Source organism: Lepisosteus platostomus, chromosome 4 (genome assembly GCF_059453375.1).
Source record: "Lepisosteus platostomus isolate fLepPlt1 chromosome 4, fLepPlt1.hap1, whole genome shotgun sequence".
Lineage (NCBI taxonomy): Eukaryota > Metazoa > Chordata > Actinopteri > Semionotiformes > Lepisosteidae > Lepisosteus > Lepisosteus platostomus.
In genome coordinates this window covers 75,432,546-75,453,956 of record NC_142614.1, presented here as the reverse complement: position 1 = coordinate 75,453,956, position 21,411 = coordinate 75,432,546, and the positions used below count along the sequence as shown (strand labels likewise).

Below are 21,411 nucleotides of genomic sequence, written 5' to 3'. Positions count from 1 at the left end.
TATACTGTATAAATACCTGTGCACTGCTGATACAATGTATGTCCTGTCCTATTTGCTTACTGGAAGAGCTGTTAGTTATACATGATTATTAATTAGTATGCACATTATACTGTTTCAATTGATCTAGACTTTCTGTTCCTGAAATCTCCTAAATTAAATTTATTCACAGCAAAGAGGTCTGATGTTCCTATTTTTAGAAGGCTTCAACATTTTCGGAAGCTGTAAACATTTTCAATACACCGTTATTGTTTTTCAAGCTAAAGTAACATGTAAAAACATATATTCACTTGCTGATGAGGGTCTCCTGCCTTCTCTTCCCTCTTTTTTCAGCACCAGTCACTGGTAATAAGAAAACACCGTCAATTTTCTGCGTATTTCAGCAGTGCCTGCCTCAGGTCCTCGGTATAGAGCCCTGCATCTACCTGTCAGCCTGTTCAATTGCTTCAGCAAATACAGTAAACACACTGTACAATATATAGTCCAAAAATGAGCTAAATAATTCAGACTGGGTGGGTGCTCTCTTGTTATTTTTCGGCGACAGTGAAAAGGAGTGTGAATTGAAGTACTCAGCACGCTTTGTGCATTACGAAACCCTGAAGGAAGTGAAGATGGACGTCTCCGTCTCTCACATATCTGCGGAAGTGTGAGGCATGGGTGCCTTCTGCACCAATGGAAAGGTGTGCTGCATGCAGCTCTGTCGGCCTGGTGCTGGGTGAATGAAGCTGCCCACTTGTTGCAGTGCAGCGCTCTCCTCAGCTAAGCTCTTGATCTGAGGCCCAGCCTGCTGTCTTTCACGAATGAATAGCTTGTGTAGATCACACCAGCTGAGCTCATGACAGTGCACGATGCCGATCAGCTCTGACGACTTTCTTCATGAATGAGCAGGTAGGAACTGCTTCCCAAATTTTTAATTGAGTTAATGCATCAACTAAATGGGTTCTTTTAAGCCATCATTCTCCCAGCTGCTGACTGGGAAGGGGAAAAAGCTACACCTATCTACAGGATCGAATCTGAACACACTGGCATGTGGAGCAAGTTCAATGGGTATTGGTTTCCTATAGAGAAGTGCATCATTTACAGCTGTTCTATGAGGATGCTGATAACTATTTTTTATTTATATGTTCTTTTTAATTGCAAACACATTTATGTCTGCAAATGTTGTGAACACAGGATTTGGCACTTCTCCTTAGGTCTGGTTTGAACATGAAGTGAATGGAGCCTTTTGCAGAAGGGTCTAGGTAAATATTAGGTGTTATTTCATGGAAATATCATCTGATGGTGCTGGTAGGAGTGGAACAAACAAATTACACAACTTACTGCAACAGCCAGTTAACAGTAATGGTTCAGGTTCTGGGACTCCAGACCTGGAGACTGCAGGTTCAAATCCCAAATGGGAACAGAGCTGATTGTAGCTTTGATCAAAGTACGGTCCCCTGTTTCCACAACAAACAGCTGTAACAACTGGTCTCAAAACCTGTATGTGAAAAGTATAGTACAGTAATTATAATTCAACAGTACAAAGTTATAACAGTACAGTTATAATTTCTGTAAACTGCTATAGAGAGAATAGACTCTTGCCAAACGACTATTGAGAAAGAATGTTTGCCTTCCCGATATGCTTGTTTGAGGCCAGTTTGAAATTTTAAAAACATTTTACCCCAGACAAATGGGACTGCAGGACTCAGAGAACTGTGGATTAAATGGGTGAAATGATCTCTAGGTTGGTGCACATTGATTTGCGAAGGGGAAATAAAACAACAGAGCGAGAAGACAGTTCAGCTACCGATCCCCATGTGCACCCTGATATTTAATTAATGGGTACAGAAAAATTAACTTCATAAACACCAACAGGAGCAATAGAAGTGCTGTAATTCACTTAAACTAGAGGAAAATTATGTCCTGTTAACAAGGTTATCAATAACTCTCCTGGAGGAGAGATGGTGCTTTTCTTAATGGCATATTTCATTTAATCTCTCCAATGTCCAGACAGGCAGTTTAGAGATTTTTTTTAGGTCCTCTGTCACCTCTGATTGTGTGAAGCACGGTTCACCATCCCTATCGACCCTGAGACGGTGTGCTGTGCACAATCATGTCTTAAAGCACCACCAATCCTGCTCTGTTTGGCTGGAATTCTCTCTGACTCATCAAGCCAGTTATTTTGGAAGGTTTCGAAGAGCCCTGCAGGAGCGGGGCTAACTCACAGAGCTTGCCTTCTCTTAAATACTGATTTCTTCCTGACACGCAGCTGCTCAGCCAGAGCAGTCAGTGAGGGTGAGTCCACCACAGGGAGTCTGCACTCTCCCTGCAAGCCTGTGGGATGTGGAAGCAGGGTAAAGGGGTTCTGGAGCAAGGAGGCAGTTTCAGTTGTTCTGCAAGGGTGTCAGTGCAGAAATCTGTGAAGGTACATCAGGTACTGAATGTGTAAGATGGACAGTTTGCTAAATTTGGTGGCATCCTTATGTAATCTGTCTGGCATATGCAGGAAACTGTCCCCCGAGGTGTTGCTGTTGTATCTGCATAATAGCTTTACATTTTTCTTTCAAAAATCCCTTTGTCTTGTGGAAAGACAGATCTGCTTTGTCGTCATGGTATAAAAACAATATTACAACTCTGGATTCAGTACAGAGAGGAGAAACCATACATCCTGTGGCTTCCGGCAATGCCCTACACTGACAGGCTGAAGGATCTGAATCTCTTTAGTCTTGAACAGAGAAGACTACAAGGGGACCTGCTACAAGCATTCAAAACCCCTAAAGGCAAAGACTAAGTGAGTCCAGTGGACTTCAGAATGAACATTAAAATTCATAGAAACTCTGAGGGAATGCACTTTAAACTGAGAGCAAGAGGCACTGCTGTATTCCAAGGGTGTGGGAGTCTGGAACAAGCCACCCAGTCAGGTGCTCCCATTTACAACCTTTCCTATATTCTAACATTATCTGTCTGACTCCTGTCATTGGCTTTTGCAGCTATCAGCCGCCAGCCTTAAAAAAACCAGCACTGAGCTGAGCGACCTCAGATTCTGTGTCTGGTTGGGCTCGTCTTGTAGGAGAAGTCCAGGACCCTATGCAGACGGTATAATCTGGAATTGAGTGGAAAAGGAGAACGGGGAGGAGACGACGAGGATCAGGGCAGGTTGAAAGACGGGGGGGCATGACAACAGTGAACCGGAGCGTGGGGGGGCGTGGCCATGGCAGTCCAGGGGAAAGTCCAGAGCGAAGTTCACGGTCCAAATCTGGTTGATCCATCTGCGACGAAAACAAGACAAAGTTAAAAACTGGAACGGGATCCAGTACAGGGACAGGGAAATTAAAACAGGATGACGAGACCAGGCGCTCCGAGCCCCGGACTCAGCTGGGCCAGGACGCCGATAGGAGGCCTATGCCCTCAAGCCGCAGATGTAGGGCGACTTGATGTTAGACGGGCCTCCAGCGTCCATCTTCCAATGTAGAGCCCGGAGTAGCGAGGAGCTTAAATAAGGAGGGGCAGGTGCATGAAATCATTATCAGCAATCAGCATGAAAGAGCCGGAGCGCCCTTAAGAGGAGGGATTACGATCTTGACGCGTCCCTCGGGTGCGCCAGCCTGGGAGAGCTCCAGAGTTCCCTGCAAGAGGGCTGTGTCGAAGAACAACGCAAACAGATTCTTGACAGCCCCCGTGAAACGCCTCACTATTCTTACACAGTGCCATAGGTCACTAAGATCACGTCTTCGCATGTTATATAGTGTGTAAACTAAATTATATAGTTTACACACTATAAATATAGTAAATCTATATTACTGTCTTGTAATTGAAACATCTGCCACTTTTATAGTTATTGGTCTTTGAGTGTCAATCATTCTATGTTATGTTTTCTGCTGACCCACATTACCCATAAGAACTAATCTCTCAGTTTGGCCTTGGACTGCAGGACCTGAACTTAAGCAGAGATCTTAGGCAGTCAGTAAAGAAGTTCTCTTTTGGATCACTCCTCAGTTATTTGCACTTATTGTTTAGTTGCAGTTAAATTCAGAAGGAGAAAATTCTGTAAGTGACCCACACTCAGAAGCCACAAGCAAAACATTATCTGTGTTAATGAGGCTGTTCCAGTGCTGCGACTCTGTCTAAACCGAACCCAGATGAAAGGGTTGGATGAGCTCATTAGACGCGAGATGAGGCTGTGATTGAGCTGCCACCAGCTGTTCCAGAATTCTGTGGGAAGAGGTGACAGGACTGTAGGTGTTAAAGCTGGCCAGGAGCCCCAGGTACTTCTGTTGCAGACAGCAGCCTACAGACACTGAACCAGATTCCATCGCTGAAGAGGGCACAGAGCCGGGAAGCTGGATCTGAGTGGGGATATAGGAGCAGGGTCCAGGACACAGGAGGTCGGTCTAACTCAGTCACTCAGGCAGCGTCAACAGCAGGGCAGTTCGAACTTGTCTTTCTCCCCTGACTGTTTCCTACCGATTAGTGATATGTGGTGTATAGGCTCTAACTGGGAAAACAGTGATGCTTTGTGGCTCAGTTAAGGGTGTGGAACAAAGTAAAAGCATGTGAGCACTTGTACTCAGTCATACAGTTCGCATGGAAAGATGCATTAAACGCAGGTGTGACCCATAGGTCCTTGAAGCCTCATTAGTCCTCATCTGTGATTTAAATCCTCTTTGGTTTCTGTCAGTGACAGAAGTAATAATTGATTCATTACCTTAAGGGACTGATCTATTACACTTCTAGCTTGTAACAACACACATGGTCAAGGGAACACCTGAGACCCAGCAGAGGCACGGGAGCTCGGTCTGAGCGTCAGGGGCTGTCAGTGGGCATCACTGGGCATCAGGGGGCGTCGGTGTCAATGTCTTCATTGGTTCACACTCCTGAGCTGACAGGTGACTTTGAAGAGCAGGAACATTCGAATTCCAGAGTGAAAACGATTCTGGCTGCGTCAGCTGCGTGACTGTAGCGAGGCTCGTGTGGGCTGGTGGCGGTGATGTAACCCCTCATTCTGAAATCTGCATTTTCCCATCTTCTCTTCTCCTGCAGGGCATCGGTAGATTTGGGCCAAGTAATGCGGATCCATCAGGGGCGAATCTAGGAATGTTCCAGCTGGACATCGTGCTGAAGAAGGGGCAGAACTTGGCCATACGGGACAGAAGAGGTAGGGTGTGCTCTCATTCTCGTGACGGCCGCAAAGATCCTCCAGCCCTGGTCCAGTCATGCTAATGAGCTGTGACCCCAGTGTTTCTGATGAAGTATGCTGAAGTTACTTGCAGATGAGGTTTTTAAGTGAGCTATTTAGATCAATTGAAAATGATGTGTTTATAAATAAAAAAGATGGATATGGAAGAATGTCCATATTAATCTTTTTTTGATGGGGTGGACCAGTGGCACTGTGGCTAAGGATCTGCACCTGTGGCTGGAAGGTTGCTGGTTGCGGCAGAGGAATCCTACTTCGTTGGGCCCCTGAGCAAGGCCCTTAACCCCAACTGCTCCAGGGGTGCCGTATAAATGGCTGCCCCTGCGCTCTGACCCCCAGCTTCTCTCCCTGTCTGTGTGTCTCATGGAGAGCAAGCTGGGGTATTTGAAAAGACAAATCCCTCATGCAAGAAATTGTACTGTATACGGCCAATAATGTAATCTTATCTTATGTGTAAGTGCACCTAACCTGCCTTTTACTGTAAGTACTATAAATATACTATAAAATGTAAGTAACACAAAAGTTGATATTATTATTATTATCAGCCTGTCGTGTTTCGAAGGATTGATGTGTCTCCAATTTTCAGTGTGTCAAATACAAATTATTTTTCTGGAAGGTGATTTTTTTCGGCTAGTTTTCCAGCTTCTGTATTCCTATCAATTGCTTGATTTTGTCCAGAAAAATTGACATGGTGCTAATTGTATTCTGTGCATCACTGGAATGCTTTGCCAACCCCTTTGCATCGTTCAAGGTGCAAATATCAGAATGAGCTCATACTGTACTGTTTAGAAGGTGTAGAAACACAAGAATGGTGTCCATGCCCACAATGGAGCTTTATCCTTGTCTTTTTTCATGAAACTCCATCATAGTCTGAACATATTTCCAGCAGTGCATAATGCCTGCTTTTTAATCCATCTCTCACACACAACATATATGTAGGGAGGGCTAATCAGGAAGACAAGAAAGACATAGGGAGTAATAATAAAAAAGTAACCAGACATGCTTGTTTCCAAAATGTTACGTCAGGACTGGCTGGAGCTTTAGAACTCAAGAGCTTCTCTCATGAAACAGTCTGTCTGCAGCCTGTCTGTTTGTAGACCCTTACCCTCTCCTGAGACAGGTCGGGCACCAGCGTTTTAGCCCTTAACGTAACACACCTGCAGAAACCAAGCTGAAGACCAGCTCTGCCAGTAGCAATATCATAAACCAGCTGAACCTATTGAGTTAGAAGACCTTTATTATCCAAAACCTGGGAAATACACATGTGATAGTGGCATGGAATGAAAATTAAAAAAACAACAACACAAGGAACCATCTTTTCCCTTGGTTTTCATGGGGTTTGCTGAGGCGGAGACTCCAGCCTTTGTAGGGCGGTGGACAGGAGTGCCATGTAGGGCTCATTGTCCACACTGGCACTGTGATGCCTGGACCTGCGGTGGGGGTGTTGAGGAGATGACAGATCCTGCTGCCCTGCAGTTTTACCTGCAGCACAAGCTGCGGTGATGGGAAAGCAAACAGGCTGGCATGTTCCATGCTTCCATGGCTCCATGACTGTCTGTGCAGGTTCATTAAACTGCAGCTTAATAAACTTGAGATAGACTGTCTTTCAGTCCAGCCTGCAGCTAGGGGCCTGCAGGTGCCCTCTGTCGGTCTGGCTGTGACCACTCCTTGGCCCTGTGATCTGGCAGGCCAGGGTCCTGCTGCCACGTGCTGGTGAGAAGAGAACAGGCTGCTTTCGTTAAACAGGCAGGGGAGGAACAGGGTGATTCCTGGAACCGTCTTCCATTCACACTCCGGAGCGGCAGGTTCCTGTGATAAAATATCGAACAGATGCAGTTCTTTAAAATGTCTGAACGTAGGCAGCTGTGGAGGTATGAGCAGAGGTATGATTCATTTGATATGTCATAGTTCATTTGACAACAACGCCCACATTGCCAAGGAAAGTTCCAGCGCTTGGCTGATGCTCTTGGCCACTCTCCCTGGATTCATGCAGGACATCAGCAAATCTCCAGCCATGTTCACGCTCCCAGGTTACAGTGGAAATGCGCTGCAGCCATTTGCTACAATCCAGCTACTTGTCTCCATTACTGTAGTTGCTGGATATCAGTAATAATGCAGGTGGAAATGGGGGGAAAAGGGCTTCAGCTCTGGTGCACGAGTTACAGCAAGGGTGGGAAGTGAAGGAGGGAGAGAAGGGGCAGGCGTGAGCTTATTGAATTTTCTTTTAATTGGCCTTCTGAATCGCCAGAAGCCAGAAACACCCTGGTTTTAGGACAGCCCACAGGCCCGCGGGGTCCAGCGCAGCGTTTGTCTGGCTCTGGTGGGAGAGAGCCTGGGGGATTTCCTCAGCCGCGTCATGCCTTGCACCCACACCGGCAGCGCTGATCAGTCTTCTCAGCAGCTGAGGATTTCAGTAGCCCCTCAACCCCCTCAGGCATTCACAGAGGAAGAAAAATCAGGGGGTGGAGATCACGAATTTATACATGCACACATGTTCTGTATATACAGTCACCTTAGAATTGTTGGCACCCTTGATTAAGACGTGGAAAACAGACCACACAATATAAACACAGGTAACGGGCAGTATTTTGTGCTCAAAAATATGGAAAAACTGTATTTCTTGTATTTATTGCAGTTGCTTGGAGAAATAGTATTTTGTGTTATAAAGCAAGAATTTTAGTTCTCAAAAGCACGTCAAAATTATTGGCACCTTCTAAATACAATGAAACAAAATTAAATCACAATAACATTCTATTTTTAGTGTTTGTCTCAGTCTTAAGGAAGTATTGTGAGGTCTTTCATAGATCGTAGTTTCACTGGACTATAGAAATCAGGAAACATACATTTAAAATGTCTTTGTCATCCATCACCATGGGGAGAGGCAAAGAATGCACAAGTGAAAATGGTTGTTTACCTAATTTAATCTCTCGGTGAGTTACAAAAAATGAATTAACTAATTACACCACATACTGTAGCACTTTTAGGACATTTAAAAGTTTCAGACCACTGGAACAGTTGTCGTCTTTCCTCCCACAATGAGGAGGAGCTTTTGGGAAAGAGCCTCCACACAGCAGGAACATGACAGAACTTGGTTGCATCTTGTGGTCAAAAGGTGTTCAAATAAAAAATTAGACGCCACCTTCATGCCAGTCCAATGAGATGAAAATGGAGCTCTTTGGCCACACCTGCGAAGGGTGAGTGGTAGCCTTGAAAGAAGGATGTGTGCAGAGAAGAACATCATACCTACTGTAAAAAACTGTATGGTTATGGGTCTGTTCTGGTTCCCCAATCATGGGCCCCTTAAGGTCATCAGCATCATGACCTCTACCAGGTACCAGGACTATTTATCTAAAAACCTGGTTGCCGACTGCCAGGAGACTTGAATTTGGCTGCAAGTGGATCTTCTACCAGGACGACGACCTCAAGCACACAATAAAATCCAAAAAGTGGTTAATTGATAACAAAAACAAAATTTATGACATAATCCCTATTAAAAAACCTGTGGTTTGAATTGAAGTGATTCTCCATAAGTACAGACAGAAGGAATCAAGGAGCTGGAAGGATTCTGTCTGAAGGAATGGTATTGAATCCCTCGCAATGTGTTCTGTAATGTAAAAACAGACAGAAAAAGGCTCAGTGCTGTTGTCCTTGCCAGGGGAGGGTATGTTCTGTACAGAAAGTATAACAAACTCCAGGAGCCAGAAACATCTGTGTTCTGGGACCGTCATCAGATCAGCGGAGTCCAGTTAAGTGTTTTGCTCTGCTGGGGGGTGCGGGTAATTGTGTAAATTTAAAATGTAAACTTTATTTTTCAGGGAATACATTTATAATTTAAGAAATGTCAATTTGATTGATTCTATTGAACCACTAATAAAGTAATTGTGGAGGTGACCATATGCATCATGAATACATGTTTCCATACACGTGCATTTTCCCCATTAACCCATTCGAGAAACACCAATGGAGAACAGTACAGTGCAGGCGAGTGTAAAGAACTGAAGGGTCCAAATCACACATTTAATCTTCTGCTCCTGCCTGCATAATTATCAATGTCAGGCATAAATCAGGGGATGCCTCCTGTTTATTCTGGAAGCATCCCGATGATATCAAGAAGTTTAAAGAGATTTATCAGGCGCCACAAACCACTCTCCACTTAACGCCCCCTGACTCCTGCAATCAAGTTGTGGGTGACTCATCCAGTAAAAGTAGGATCTGAATTAAAGGAAATCTAACTAACTGTGCCGAGTGAGCGTGGATCTTCTACCTGTTACGACACTAGCCAGATGAAATATAGGACCCTGTGTGGTGACTCATCCAGTAGATCTCCAGAGAGTTAGGGGAGTTAGAAGGAAAGTCCGAGTGGACTTATCCAAACCGCAGTTCAAGAGCCGTGGTCAAAGACAGGCTCGCTGGTCAGGAAGCCAAGTAATACAGGAAAATCTCAAGACGGAGCTGAGGAGCTCCACTTGGTGAAAACCAGTACTGAGCGTTGAGGCGAAGGTGGTGAGGGCATAAGTATTCCGGGAGGTAGTGGGTGCGGTGATGCAGGAAAGGTCTGATTGGTTGATTAGTTAATGCCACGGCGTTTGCAGGAATTGGAGAGCACTGGTCTGATGAGGAACAATGTGGGTCCTTTGCAGGAGTTGCGTAGGGTTGGATTCTGATTGTGGACGGTCGTGAAACTGAATGCAGATTGTGAGGAGGCAGTGGCCTGATTGACATGATTCTGTGGGCTGCCCTTGTGTATACAGAGCTGAAGAACAACAGAGATAGCGCCCCCTTTTGCGTTTTGACAAAGATACAGTCCTGGGGACAGTTGTCTTTTCATGCATTGTTTTATCAAGATCCCTGGATATCTTTAAGACCTTCCTGACTGACGTACCCTGGTGTAACCCGATTCTCACAGCTCATTCCTGCTATATGTAAAGTGCTTTGGGATTCATTGGAAAATACAGGAAAGTCAGGAATTACTGTAATTGATTCCAGCTGATGCACCAAGGATTTCCTCGTGAGAGATACTGTATTACGGTGATCAGAAAACCTTTTTTAATGTCCTCAAAAAAAACAGAACTCTTTCTAAAAGCAAAAAGGACTGTCTCCTGTTTCTTTAATACGGGGCAGATGGTTTACAGTGCTTTTGTTACAGAGTCTCTTCCAGTAATCAGTCTCTACCCTTGCCATAGTAACTGAAATCCTCATTCACCCTCTGACTGCTATAGACCACCTGCTGCAGCTAGTTGCACCTGTGTACAGTAGGTCTGCCCGTACCTATCTGATGAACTGCTGCCTTCCTTTTGTGTCTGACATGCTGCTGACAGGAGCACAGTAAGAGGAAACCCGGCCTACACAAGCAAAGGGAAGGGAGGGCTTCTGGGATACAGCTGTCAGTGAGTGTCACGGCTTGTGCAGATTGGATGGCCAGGAATTACCTGTGTGGGTTAGGAGGTTATTAATTTACTGAGAAATGCGCAGCTCGGAGGTACTGTACAACAGAGGTCTTCTGATTCCTCAGATCAAGGGCCAGCATCCTCTGTCCATCAGTGAGACTTTATTATAATAAGTCCTTGCATTCCTGTATTTCCAGTATCAAGATGATCTTAATAGCTGATTTTTTGACAAAATATCATTTTTGCAACTGTAAAATTATTTTGACTGTTACAAGATGTGCTTCTTTTATCTGTTGATCTAGACAGGGCAGGTCGATAAGAATGTAGAAAAGCTGAATGAAAGAATGGACAGACAGACAAACAGAATTAAATCAACCACAGTGTGCTGTATAACCTGCTCTTTTTGCCTATGTAATATTGTGTGACAGCTGTGCATATGTGCTGTTTAATACATCAGCATTGTACCCCAGTGTATCATCAGATATAAACCTCTTTGTGCACGTGTGGGTTTCTCCAGAAATCCAGGACTCCCTGGATGTGCCCAACAGCTGCCTTTTGTCAGGGACAAAATTGTGTGGGTGCAAGGCATTGTACCACGTTTGCTCTGCCCATATATGGCAGGCAGGTTCAGGAAAGACGGCAGTTTCAGACGATCTGCTCTAGAGCCAGCACAGACCTCTCATCTCTGTAAATAGACACATCGGGTGAATATAAGTTACGTAATTGGATAACTGGGGAAGGGTTAGAAAACACATTCTCACATGGGTATGATCTCACAAGGGTTTTGGTATATAAAGGGTTTCATGGGGCTCTTTGGTTGATGCCCTTCGATAATCAGGGTTTGGTTTGTACCAGAGGAGATTTTGCCCCACTAAGCCCTGTTTAGGTGCGGCACTGTTTTAAGTCATTGTGAGATTTGATGTGGTCAAAGAGCCCCTGTCTTTAGCCACCTTATTTATTTTGGAACCTGTTTGCCCATATTTTGTTAGACTGAGCACTGTACAGAATAGTGAACTTTCTCTGTCCCCATCTCTCACTCCCAGTCTCTCCCCTGCCAGCTTCCTGATATTATAAACTACATTTGCTGCATACAGCAGTCTGTTTCTACTTTACGTAGGAGAGAACTTCATCCAGGCAATACACTGAAAACAAGAGTTCAGTTTAATTTAAAAACAATGAACACATGAAGCAGGGATTTCCTGTAGTCACAGTAGTCACTGAGATAGTGTGAAATTGAACTCTGTCACTCTTCTTAGTTTTATAGAAGATCTTGACATATTGAGGCCATGTTGGGGGTGGGGGAGGGGGAATAATCATTTTCTTGAACAGAGTGTGGTTTTGATTTTCTGTAATCTGATTACTGTGCATTTCCTCACTAATTCAATCTGTGCGACTAATTATGCAAATTCATCTGGATTTCAAAGCTGCAGGTATTGATTGCAGGTCACACTGTGTTGCCAATGTTCATCTGATTGTAGGATTTGGTGAAAAGGCTGATCTGCTGAAAAATTAAAACATGCACCAGCTGAGGAAGCAGTAGTCCTAACCAAAAAGCATCTGTGCCATGTTTGTTGGAAATCTCCTGTGAGGAAAGTCTTTGTAGTGAACACGTTGTTTGTGTGTATGCAGTATAATACAGCATCCTCCAATTCCCTTTCTTTCTGCTGTGTAGTATTGGAATGTAGCAAAATTGGTCATTAAACTTCACTGGAGTTGCACAAGTTGTACAAGCTGGATCCTGGTTGAAAAGAAAGAGCAGATAAGTGCGACAGGATGAAGGCATCTCCCGCTCGTTCTGTGTCAGAGGGATTGTTCCCCCGCAGGCTGCCGCAGGTGGGGGTGAATAGGGTGAGACGGGGCGATAGGATACACAGTGCAGGTCAGCCGTCACACTGGTGTCGCCAGTCTGCGCGAGCTCATGGTGCTGTTACGTGACGAGAGGGCAGCCTTTGTTTACTTTCTCTGTGACGGTACAACAGGTGAGAAACAATATGTGATTCCACTGCTAGACAGCTACTGTAGTACTTCCAGTGCGTCGTTGTGGTGATAGAGTTTCAAGCAGCAGGAGGCAGGACTCGCCGCCATCATCGCATCTGTGGAAGGTCCCGCAGCACACAATCCTGTCTGTGTCTTCTTCCCACCCCTGTGTGAATATAGCGCCTTTCAGTAACTTTCAAGTGCATGAGACTGCACATCAGCGTTTTCCATTCGAGCACCTGGGCACTGCTACCACAAGTTCAGCCTGAGCTGAGGTCGAGTCATGGCTCGGATATACTTACTTGTACCTGCTTGTTCATTTGTGTGTGTGCTGGATGTCTGGAGCTGTGCTCGTGTTTATTGATGTAACATTGCGTCTGCCTCTGGGCCCACAAATAAAGAGCTGAACAACTGTTGGAACAGGCATTATTGATGCAGGACTGTCTGCTGCATCCTCCAGTTATGAATGAAAATGCCCCTTAGTGTATCGTAACGATAATGTTACTGATCATGATACATTCTAACAGCCTTTGAGACAAATTGACAGCAGTTTATTTTTTTAAACTTGTGCATGTATGTTTTTTATTTGTGAGTGGATTCATGTTGTGGTAAATGTCCTTTATAATGTATTTTGTTACCTCTTTTTACCTGCACATTTCCCACTGGGGAAAAGGAAGTCTGAAAGGAAGGAAGGGAGATTTAAACGCCCAGCCACTCAGTTTTGTTTAGTATAGTCTGCTGTGGATCATACGGATGTGCTTGCTACCTGTGCTCACAGGTGTGTACTCCCACAGTGTCCTGCTCAGTCATCTCGAGATACTCACTTTCCCAGTAGTGATGTACTGTACTTGGGATTGGTTTCCACCACAGTGCATTCTCTCTCCAGTATCCTGACCAGAAAGACAGAATGGTATTGAGCAATGTCACGAGATTAGGTTCAAAGTAGTGTGGTGAAAGCAGAGTAAACTGCAAGTAAACTGCAGTAATGCATAATGAGAAGATTCCAGTCCCCTAACCCTAACCCCAAATTATTGAGGTGCTGTCAAACAACAATCAATCAAGAACAATAACATGAGCCAGGCTCTCAATCTACTCCATAGCAATTTATTCTAGGTCAACCTTTGGGTGCAATAAGCTGTCATCACAGTAAGCTCCATACTGTACAGTATGTGCACAAGCCACCTGCAATTCGTTTTCTTTAACACAGTAAAAGGTCTAAATTGAACCAATTGTTCGTCCAACGATCTGTATGAAAACACATCTCAGTTGAGTTTTTCTCATTAGAAATTAAAAGTTTTAAGATATGCTATTGCTCTTACTCCTTCAAAAGATTTTGACAACTCAAATTGATTAGTGCCATTTCTCATGAGAAAAATATTCACCTAATAGTTCCTTTTGCACCTTCTGTGATTTATCTCGTATTAGAATGGCAGTTCAATATTCAGACCAGAATAAGAAAATTGCATTAGACTGAGGGAGGGCAGCTTGGAAAGAAATCGTTATTTAAAGAACATCAGCTTGATTAATTGCTCTGTTCTCTTCCCCAGAACCTCCTCTGAATCTTGACATCTTTTATCCAGAATAAAACACCCCCACTCCAGTCAGAGACTCCAGGCTTCTTACTACATGTCCAGATCCGCTGCTCTCTGCATGGATGCCTGTCTTTCTCTCTTTACTCTTTGACACTCTGATGTTCTCGTGTCGTCGCGTCCATCAGGGGCAGGGCAGGTCACCTCTCGCTCCTCTGTGGCCCTTGATCCCTCCCAGACCCTGTGCGGACTTGTCAGTGGACTGTAGGGGTTGCTGACCAGCCCAGCTCCTCACACACCTGCTAATGGGGGTGATGACACCGGGCAGGTTCAAGATACTGGGGCTGGCCGAGGGATTCTGGTCTTTCTGCTGGCAGGGTCAGGCCTCTCTGTCACAGGTGAGAAAGTGTGGACGTCCCGTCCCAGCTGCTGGTCCCAAGGCCTTCTGACACAGCCAGTCCCGGACCACTGCTGTTTGTTCACAGTCAGTAACACAGCAGGGTCTGTATATCTGTATTATATTTATTTGGTTGACACTTTCGTCCAAAGCAACTGACATTTACACCCATTAATGGTCATTGTACTGTATCAGTTCGGGGAAGGTACTAGGTCCAGGGTTCAACAACAGTGTCTCAGTTGGGATTCAGACCCACAGTCTCCCAGTTAGAAGCTCTGAATCCTGCTTCCTTAAACTGTCTTGACTGCAGCCTCAGCTCTCCGGGGCTCATGTTTCAGACAGATGTGCTTTAATTAAGCTTTTGCAAAGTTCAGGCTCATTCTATATATATATTTGGGGTTGGAGAAACATGTTCTGAGATTTCTAGTGAAAGAACAATCCCGACTGCAGCACATTAACATGTTGGTCCCTGTAGCATATACAGTAAAACACAAGCATCAATGTTGCACAAGCCTTTTACCCAACCAGCAGATTCAGGGTTTGCAATTTCCTTTCATTGTACGATGGAAGCTACTGCCTTGCAAAGTAGAATCACTTTTTTTTTTACCCTTTTTAAAGGCATACAGTATGCCTGCAATTGAATCGGGTTGTAAACAGAGCAAAGAGAATGAGTTTCTGCCAGGTGCAGATTCTGTTCAATAGTGGTCCTATTGGTCTTTGGTCTTTGGTCTTTGAAACGCTATTAAGAGCTGTTTTGCTCATCAACCACCGTGACTTATAAAAGGAAGACTGCATGGATTGACAAATGACAGTATAATCCTAATAACTTTGCACAGAGCAAAAACCAGATATAAGTATATCTGTTCTGTTTTTTTTGTTCCTGTTTTGGTTGGGGAAAGAATAAATAAAAAAAGAATATTTAGCAGTAATAAAAAAAGTTCAGTGGAGACTGGGACTCTGGGAGTAGCACAGAGTCATGAAACAGAAGTCAGATAAGAGCAGAGATCTTGTCCAATCCTCTGTCTGAGGGTTCTAATGGCAGATTTGTATTTCTTCCTAGTCAATGTATTAATTTATGCATTAAACTTATTGGATTGAGCTGAATTCAAATAAGCTGCACAGGTGGCAGATACATATTCATTTATCTCGAGAGAGCACTATAGAATTGTATCTATCCACGTTTACATATGAAATCCACAGTCCTGTGGGAGAGGAAGACAGGAGACTTAAATAGCTCCTGCATCCTTTCATGTGCTTATTAGGCAGCAAATAGTCAGGGGAGAGTATGGTGAAAAGAAGGCTAATTACGCTGACTGTATGCGCAGTTTGAAACGATCGCTGTCTTCAGCTCACCTGAGAATAATCTCTGGCACGGGAGACACCCAGAACAGACCTTGACAGTGGTGTTTGGCTTTAATTATAATTCTTAGTTTAAAATCACTTTCAGGTTTGCTTAATTTCCAGGTCTGTCACCTACTGAATGATAATACAATTCATTTGACAAAGAATAAAAACAAGCTCAGAGTGCTGTATGATAGCGTACATACGTAGTGCATATCACACGAAACAGAAGTGAAAAGATAACGCTAACAACATGAGAAGACCTGACTAGGTAAATGTATGTTTAGGTTACGGGCTGTAGACATGCAAAAGACTTTATGGTCATCTGGAGCTGTATTATTTAGTGCCTTATACATGAGCAGCACTCTGAATTGCACTCTCATGAGTTATGTATTGATACAAAATAGTTTTAGTTAGCATGAAAGCTGGATAATTCTGGACATATTATAATATTATATATTATATAATGCTATAATATAGGTTCCTTTAAATATAGGTTTTTATACTTAAAAGATAGACTTGGGGATTTTTACCTGACTTTTTAAAGTTTTTATCTCTAGGAAGTGAAATTAATGGTGCCTCATTTGTCTTGATGACGATACATGCCAGTGGGATTACTAGTATTTTAACATACAGTATTTTATCACGGATGGGAACTGTCAAACATATCATATATAACTTATTACCTTAGTGTTTGGTAATATACAGTACTGTCTTCTACGCAAGAGTGGCTTTTCCCAGTTCTCTCATGTGGAAAATGAGATTCTAACACCCCTTTGGGAAAGTCAGACTGTCTATTCCGAAATTTCTGCTCATGTTCTTCAAACAACACATTTTACAGTACAGTACACACTTTCTGCAACCATGGAAAACACTTCGGACACTGTTTCTTCCTCACAATAGAGGCCCTCAGTTTTCTGCTTTCCAAACGTAACTGAAGTTTGAGCAGTCACGCAGAATTCTGTCGTCTTCTTCGTGGGCATGCATGTACCCCACAACTGTGTGTGTACCCCAAGTGAAACTGCCCTAGTAAAGGTGTTCAAGGAGCTAATGAAATTGAAATAAAAATGTCAGTACAACGACACTTGCATCAGAAAAAAGGTAAATGAGTCCAATTGATCTAATATCATGTGGACTGTGACAGCTGTAAAACAGACAACCAGCTGAGTAAACAATTGGTACCACACCTGCACTATATAGTTAGATGTGTGGTGAGCCTTCTGGCGCACTATGGCTGCCGTCGCATCATCCAGGTGGGGCTGCACATTGGTGGTGGTGGAGGGGAGTCCCCATTACCTGTAAAGCACTTTGAGTGGAGTGTCCAGAAAAGCGCTATATAAGTATAAGCAATTATTATTATTATTATTATTATTATTATTATTATTATTATTATTATTATTATTATTATTATTATTATAAAATAGAACCTGCATTTTGCATCCATCCCTATGCAAAGGAGGGAGGGAAAATATCCCCTTTCCCAGTCAGTAGATATAGATACATTTAAGGAATGGAGTCGCAGTATCACCAGTGAGTGGGATCTACCACTGACCCCATTCACAGCTTCACAGTTCTGCTGAGATGGGGCCTGAACCTTGGTGGGAAGGAAAATCTTCAAATTGTGCAATGGTTTTGCAGATAAATGCCATTAACTCCACCTACACTATCTAATCAAAACAAAGCACCACCAGAACAGCGGTATTCAGCCTATAGTGAACTGTGTACAATTACATTTTCCCAGAGCCAGTTAGCCTACTCCAGCAGTTGATCCTAGGGCTCCAGTGTGGAGGGGCTGTGATGATAACCACTGCACCACTTCGATGATAATAATAATAATAATAATAATAATTTCTACAATTAACCTCGGATGAGACAGAAGCTAGGTCTCAGCAACAGGAAAAATAGACTTGGGTGACCTGATGACTCATCGGGGATGAGAAATCAGGGGGCCAGAAAACCTGTCACCTCCGTGCCTGTGTCAGTTCATTGACTTCCAGCAGATTTTAAAATTCTGTTATTAACACTTAAAGTCCTGACTTGTGCCCGACAAGCATGGCTGTATTTTCCTTCCTGCCTCTGTAGTTGTCCTGTGTGCTGGTTCATTATTACACATTGCGGTGACCAGGCACAAGGCTGCTAATATTGTCTAGCAATATTGCTAAAATGTTAATATTATCCTGGAAGGTGCCTCTGACCAAAGCAGTGGTTTGTTTTCATGCTCAGGAACTGCTGGACAGTTTGCATTAATATCTCCTGTTTGCAGTGTGGCTTTGAACTGCACGCCTGGCTTGTACTGATTGTGAGATTGAAAAGCCCACCCTGTGTCTTGAGGCCTGCTGATGGTTGACTGCTTTGTAATTCTGACAGTAACTTAATTCTCCTCTTTGGTAATTAGATGTAAAGCCTCAGACAACATTTCTTTTTTCATGAAAGAGGATTAATGGTTAAACAGATATAATGCTTGTGAGGAAAAGAGAGTTTGAGCACTTTAAACAGTGAAACACACACCAGAGGATGCAAGTGGCTGGTGCAGAATGGCCTCTGTGTGTCTCCCAGGTGGGGCTGCTGGTGCAGAATGGCCCCTGTGTGTCTCCCAGGTGGGGCTGCTGGTGCAGAATGATCCCTGTGTGTCTCCCAGGTGGGGCTGCTGGTGCAGAATGATCCCTGTGTGTCTCCCAGGTGGGGCTGCTGGTGTAGAATGGCCCCTGTGTGTCTCCCAGGTGGGGCTGCTGGTGCAGAATGGCCTCTGTGTGTCTCCCAGGTGGGGCTGCTGGTGCAGAATGGCCTCTGTGTGTCTCCCAGGTGGGGCTGCTGGTGCAGAATGGCCTCTGTGTGTCTCCCAGGAAGGGCTGCTGGTGCAGAATGGCCCCTGTGTGTCTCCCAGGTGGGGCTGCTGGTGCAGAATGGCCTCTGTGTGTCTCCCAGGTGGGGCTGCTGGTACAGAATGATCCCTGTGTGTCTCCCAGGTGGGGCTGTACTTAAGTGGGAGACGAAGATCTATCCACAGTAATTTGGGAAATGCAATAGTTTGTTATTCTTTAATTGATATTTTAATAAGCACATTATTAGCTATTGCAGTATAAATACAAAAACAAACTTACATTTTAAAATGTCAAAATTATGTTGGTCATTAAATGTGAAACCTCTGACTGCATTTCTTTTTTCATGAAAAAGGATAAAATGTTTGTGAAGGAAGGAAATATAAATGCAAAATGAAATATATTAATGAAATGAGTTCATTGGTTAAAACAGGCAACTCAATGATTAATGTTTTCATACTTGTTTTTCTGTGCAAGTCTGATTTTGTTTCTTTAACTGCTTGTAAATAGAAACTGATGCATAAAAATGACTTTCTGAATGCAGTATATGTAAATTAAATATTTAAGAATCACAAGCAAACTCATTTCTTAGCCTTACATGTACAAACAATAAGAAAAGCTCAGCGCCTGGCACATAAGTTAAAAAAGAAAGAAACATAGCTTTAATAATAGATGCTGCTCTAGGCGGTGAGGCAATATACCAGAGGATGCATCGGTTTAAAAAACCTGTCACTCTTAAAACAAAATGTCTCGGGTTATTCATTGTCTTCAGACGTGCCTGGCAACCCTTGGACTCACGTCCACAGTGAGGGTGAGTGTCAAACACAAGCTGTTGATCTTTAACTGGTCTTTGTGCCCTGGAAATGTCAATGAGCCACTTTCCTAGCTGGACCTGTTACAATGTGTTTTTAAAGAAGATATTGTTTATCTATCTGTCTTATAAATTAGACATGTACTGTAGTGTGATCAAGGCTTAGTGTCTTCTCATCCTGATGTCAGCAATTTTTAAAAACACCACAGGGAGCCGTGAAAGGGGTTAGCAGTCCCCTGAACAAGAAGCAGGGTTAAAACATCTGCTCCAGCAGCGATGTCCAGCTGCATTGCTTATGAAGGAAAGTGAAAATAGTTGCGAGTCCAGAGCTCTAACTTTCCTACTCTGTTTCATTATTATTCACAGGCTGAGCTGCCCTAATGAGGAGATGGTAATCTCATCTAATCCACAAAAATCCAAATAAACACAACGGTAATAGAAAGTAAAACAGATTTAGAATGCCATTAAGCAAAAATAACACAGTATTTTTCAGTAAGATCAGATCACTTTATTAGCCCTATACAATTTCTTGTATGAGGAATTTGTCTTTTCGCATACCCCAGCTTGCTCTCCATGAGACACACAGACAGGGAGAGAAGCTGGGGGTCAGAGCGCAGGGTCAGTCATTCATACGGCACCCTGGAGCAGCTGGGGGGAGCAACATAACGTCACTAGGAGGGGTTAAAAGCATCTTCGTGGATTTTTACTAATCGTCACACACGTGCTTAATGTGCTGAGAAAAGGAGGTGTCGTCAGATGTAGCTGAAAGTTAAACAATTTGCTTGTGAGCATCCAGACATCACACTGAAACTTTTTTTACGAGAGCCCTCCTGAGGATTATACTGTCTGGGAGGATACTGAACCCCGACGTCGTAGCTCATAAATATCAGCCTTGACCAAACTGGACGCTGATTATTCTGGGTCCTTGAGCTGCAGAATACCCAGCAAGGAGGATGAGATAATGTGTTAGATGTGTGTTTATAGGCTGGTCACTCTTCTCCTTCTCCATGTCTCCCCTGAGGTCAATGTGTGGACACACTGTCCACTCCGGTGCAGCTGGCCTGCGCTCAGACCCCCAGGAGTCACAGTTTTGGGGCACTAGAGTCACAAGCAATGCTGAGTCCAGAGTTCTGGCCACTTTAGTTTTACGCTGTTAGGGGCGTCCTGGGTAAAGGAGGGGCAGCCCAGGAGAACAGCTGGTCACTGCTGGGCAGATGGCGGCTGGGGTGCAGAGTCCGCGGACATGCAGAAGACACCGGACTGGTGGGGAGCTGGCTGCTGTCCACATGGCCGCAGTCTGCTGCAAGTCAGAACTGACTGGAGCACCGTCGGGCCCACCAGTCTCTCCCGCTGACTCACAAACCTCACACACTCCCAGGCGGCACCCACTGAGAGCTCACCCGCACCTGGGGACAGGCCTCCATACATCCATCAGAGTCGCAAATCACTCGCCGGTTTTATTTTCCGTGTCTCTTATCAGATGGATCTCTAGGATTATCCAATAGCTCTTCCTTTCTGTTTACCCAGAGCACCTCTTTTCAAGATAAGCCTGCACACCCATGAGTAACAGTCAGATACCCATATCAGCTTCCAGGTACTTTTAATTCAAGGCTGGAGGTAATGTTATAGCTTTCTCTTTTTCACAGTTCAGAAGCATGACATAAGAAGACATTTAAGCATCCTCACAGTGGATCCATGAGATGATGTTGTGCTGGAAAAGGTAGTGTTTAATGGAACGAGCCTTGCTTGAACATGTGAACGCCGTCTGTATGCGATGGCGTATTTGTACAATATAATGTAGCTGTGATCTCATTCTGAACAGATACAGCGTTTGTTGATGTGACACCAAGTGTTTTCTTTGATTGTCAGTACAAAGAAGGAAGCCATTTGAAGGCGCAATTAGATACCAGCTGTTATGTCATTATTCATTTTTATGTTTGAACGGGTCTTCCATGATTATGCACAGGACTGTTTGTATAA

At 44.0% G+C, this 21,411-nt stretch overlaps 1 protein-coding gene across 10 annotated transcripts in view; it reads left to right on the top strand.

Annotated features, from left to right (window-relative positions):
• The window catches only part of mctp1a (multiple C2 domains, transmembrane 1a), a 197,432-nt gene that overhangs the window by 47,266 nt on the left and 128,755 nt on the right, over positions 1 to 21,411 (top strand). For 8 of the 10 annotated variants that reach the window (XR_015936135.1, XM_088630700.1, XM_088630701.1 and 5 more), the window contains exon 2: positions 5,017 to 5,131. Coding sequence is in view for 9 of the 10 variants with exons in the window: in XM_088630700.1 (XP_088486826.1) it covers positions 5,017 to 5,131 (115 nt within the window). In the remaining variant the exon portion in view is untranslated. Of the gene's footprint in view, positions 1 to 565; positions 886 to 3,744; positions 4,362 to 5,016; positions 5,132 to 21,411 lie in introns of those variants that run through there. The other 2 variants (XM_088630705.1, XM_088630706.1) reach the window with 2 other exon arrangements.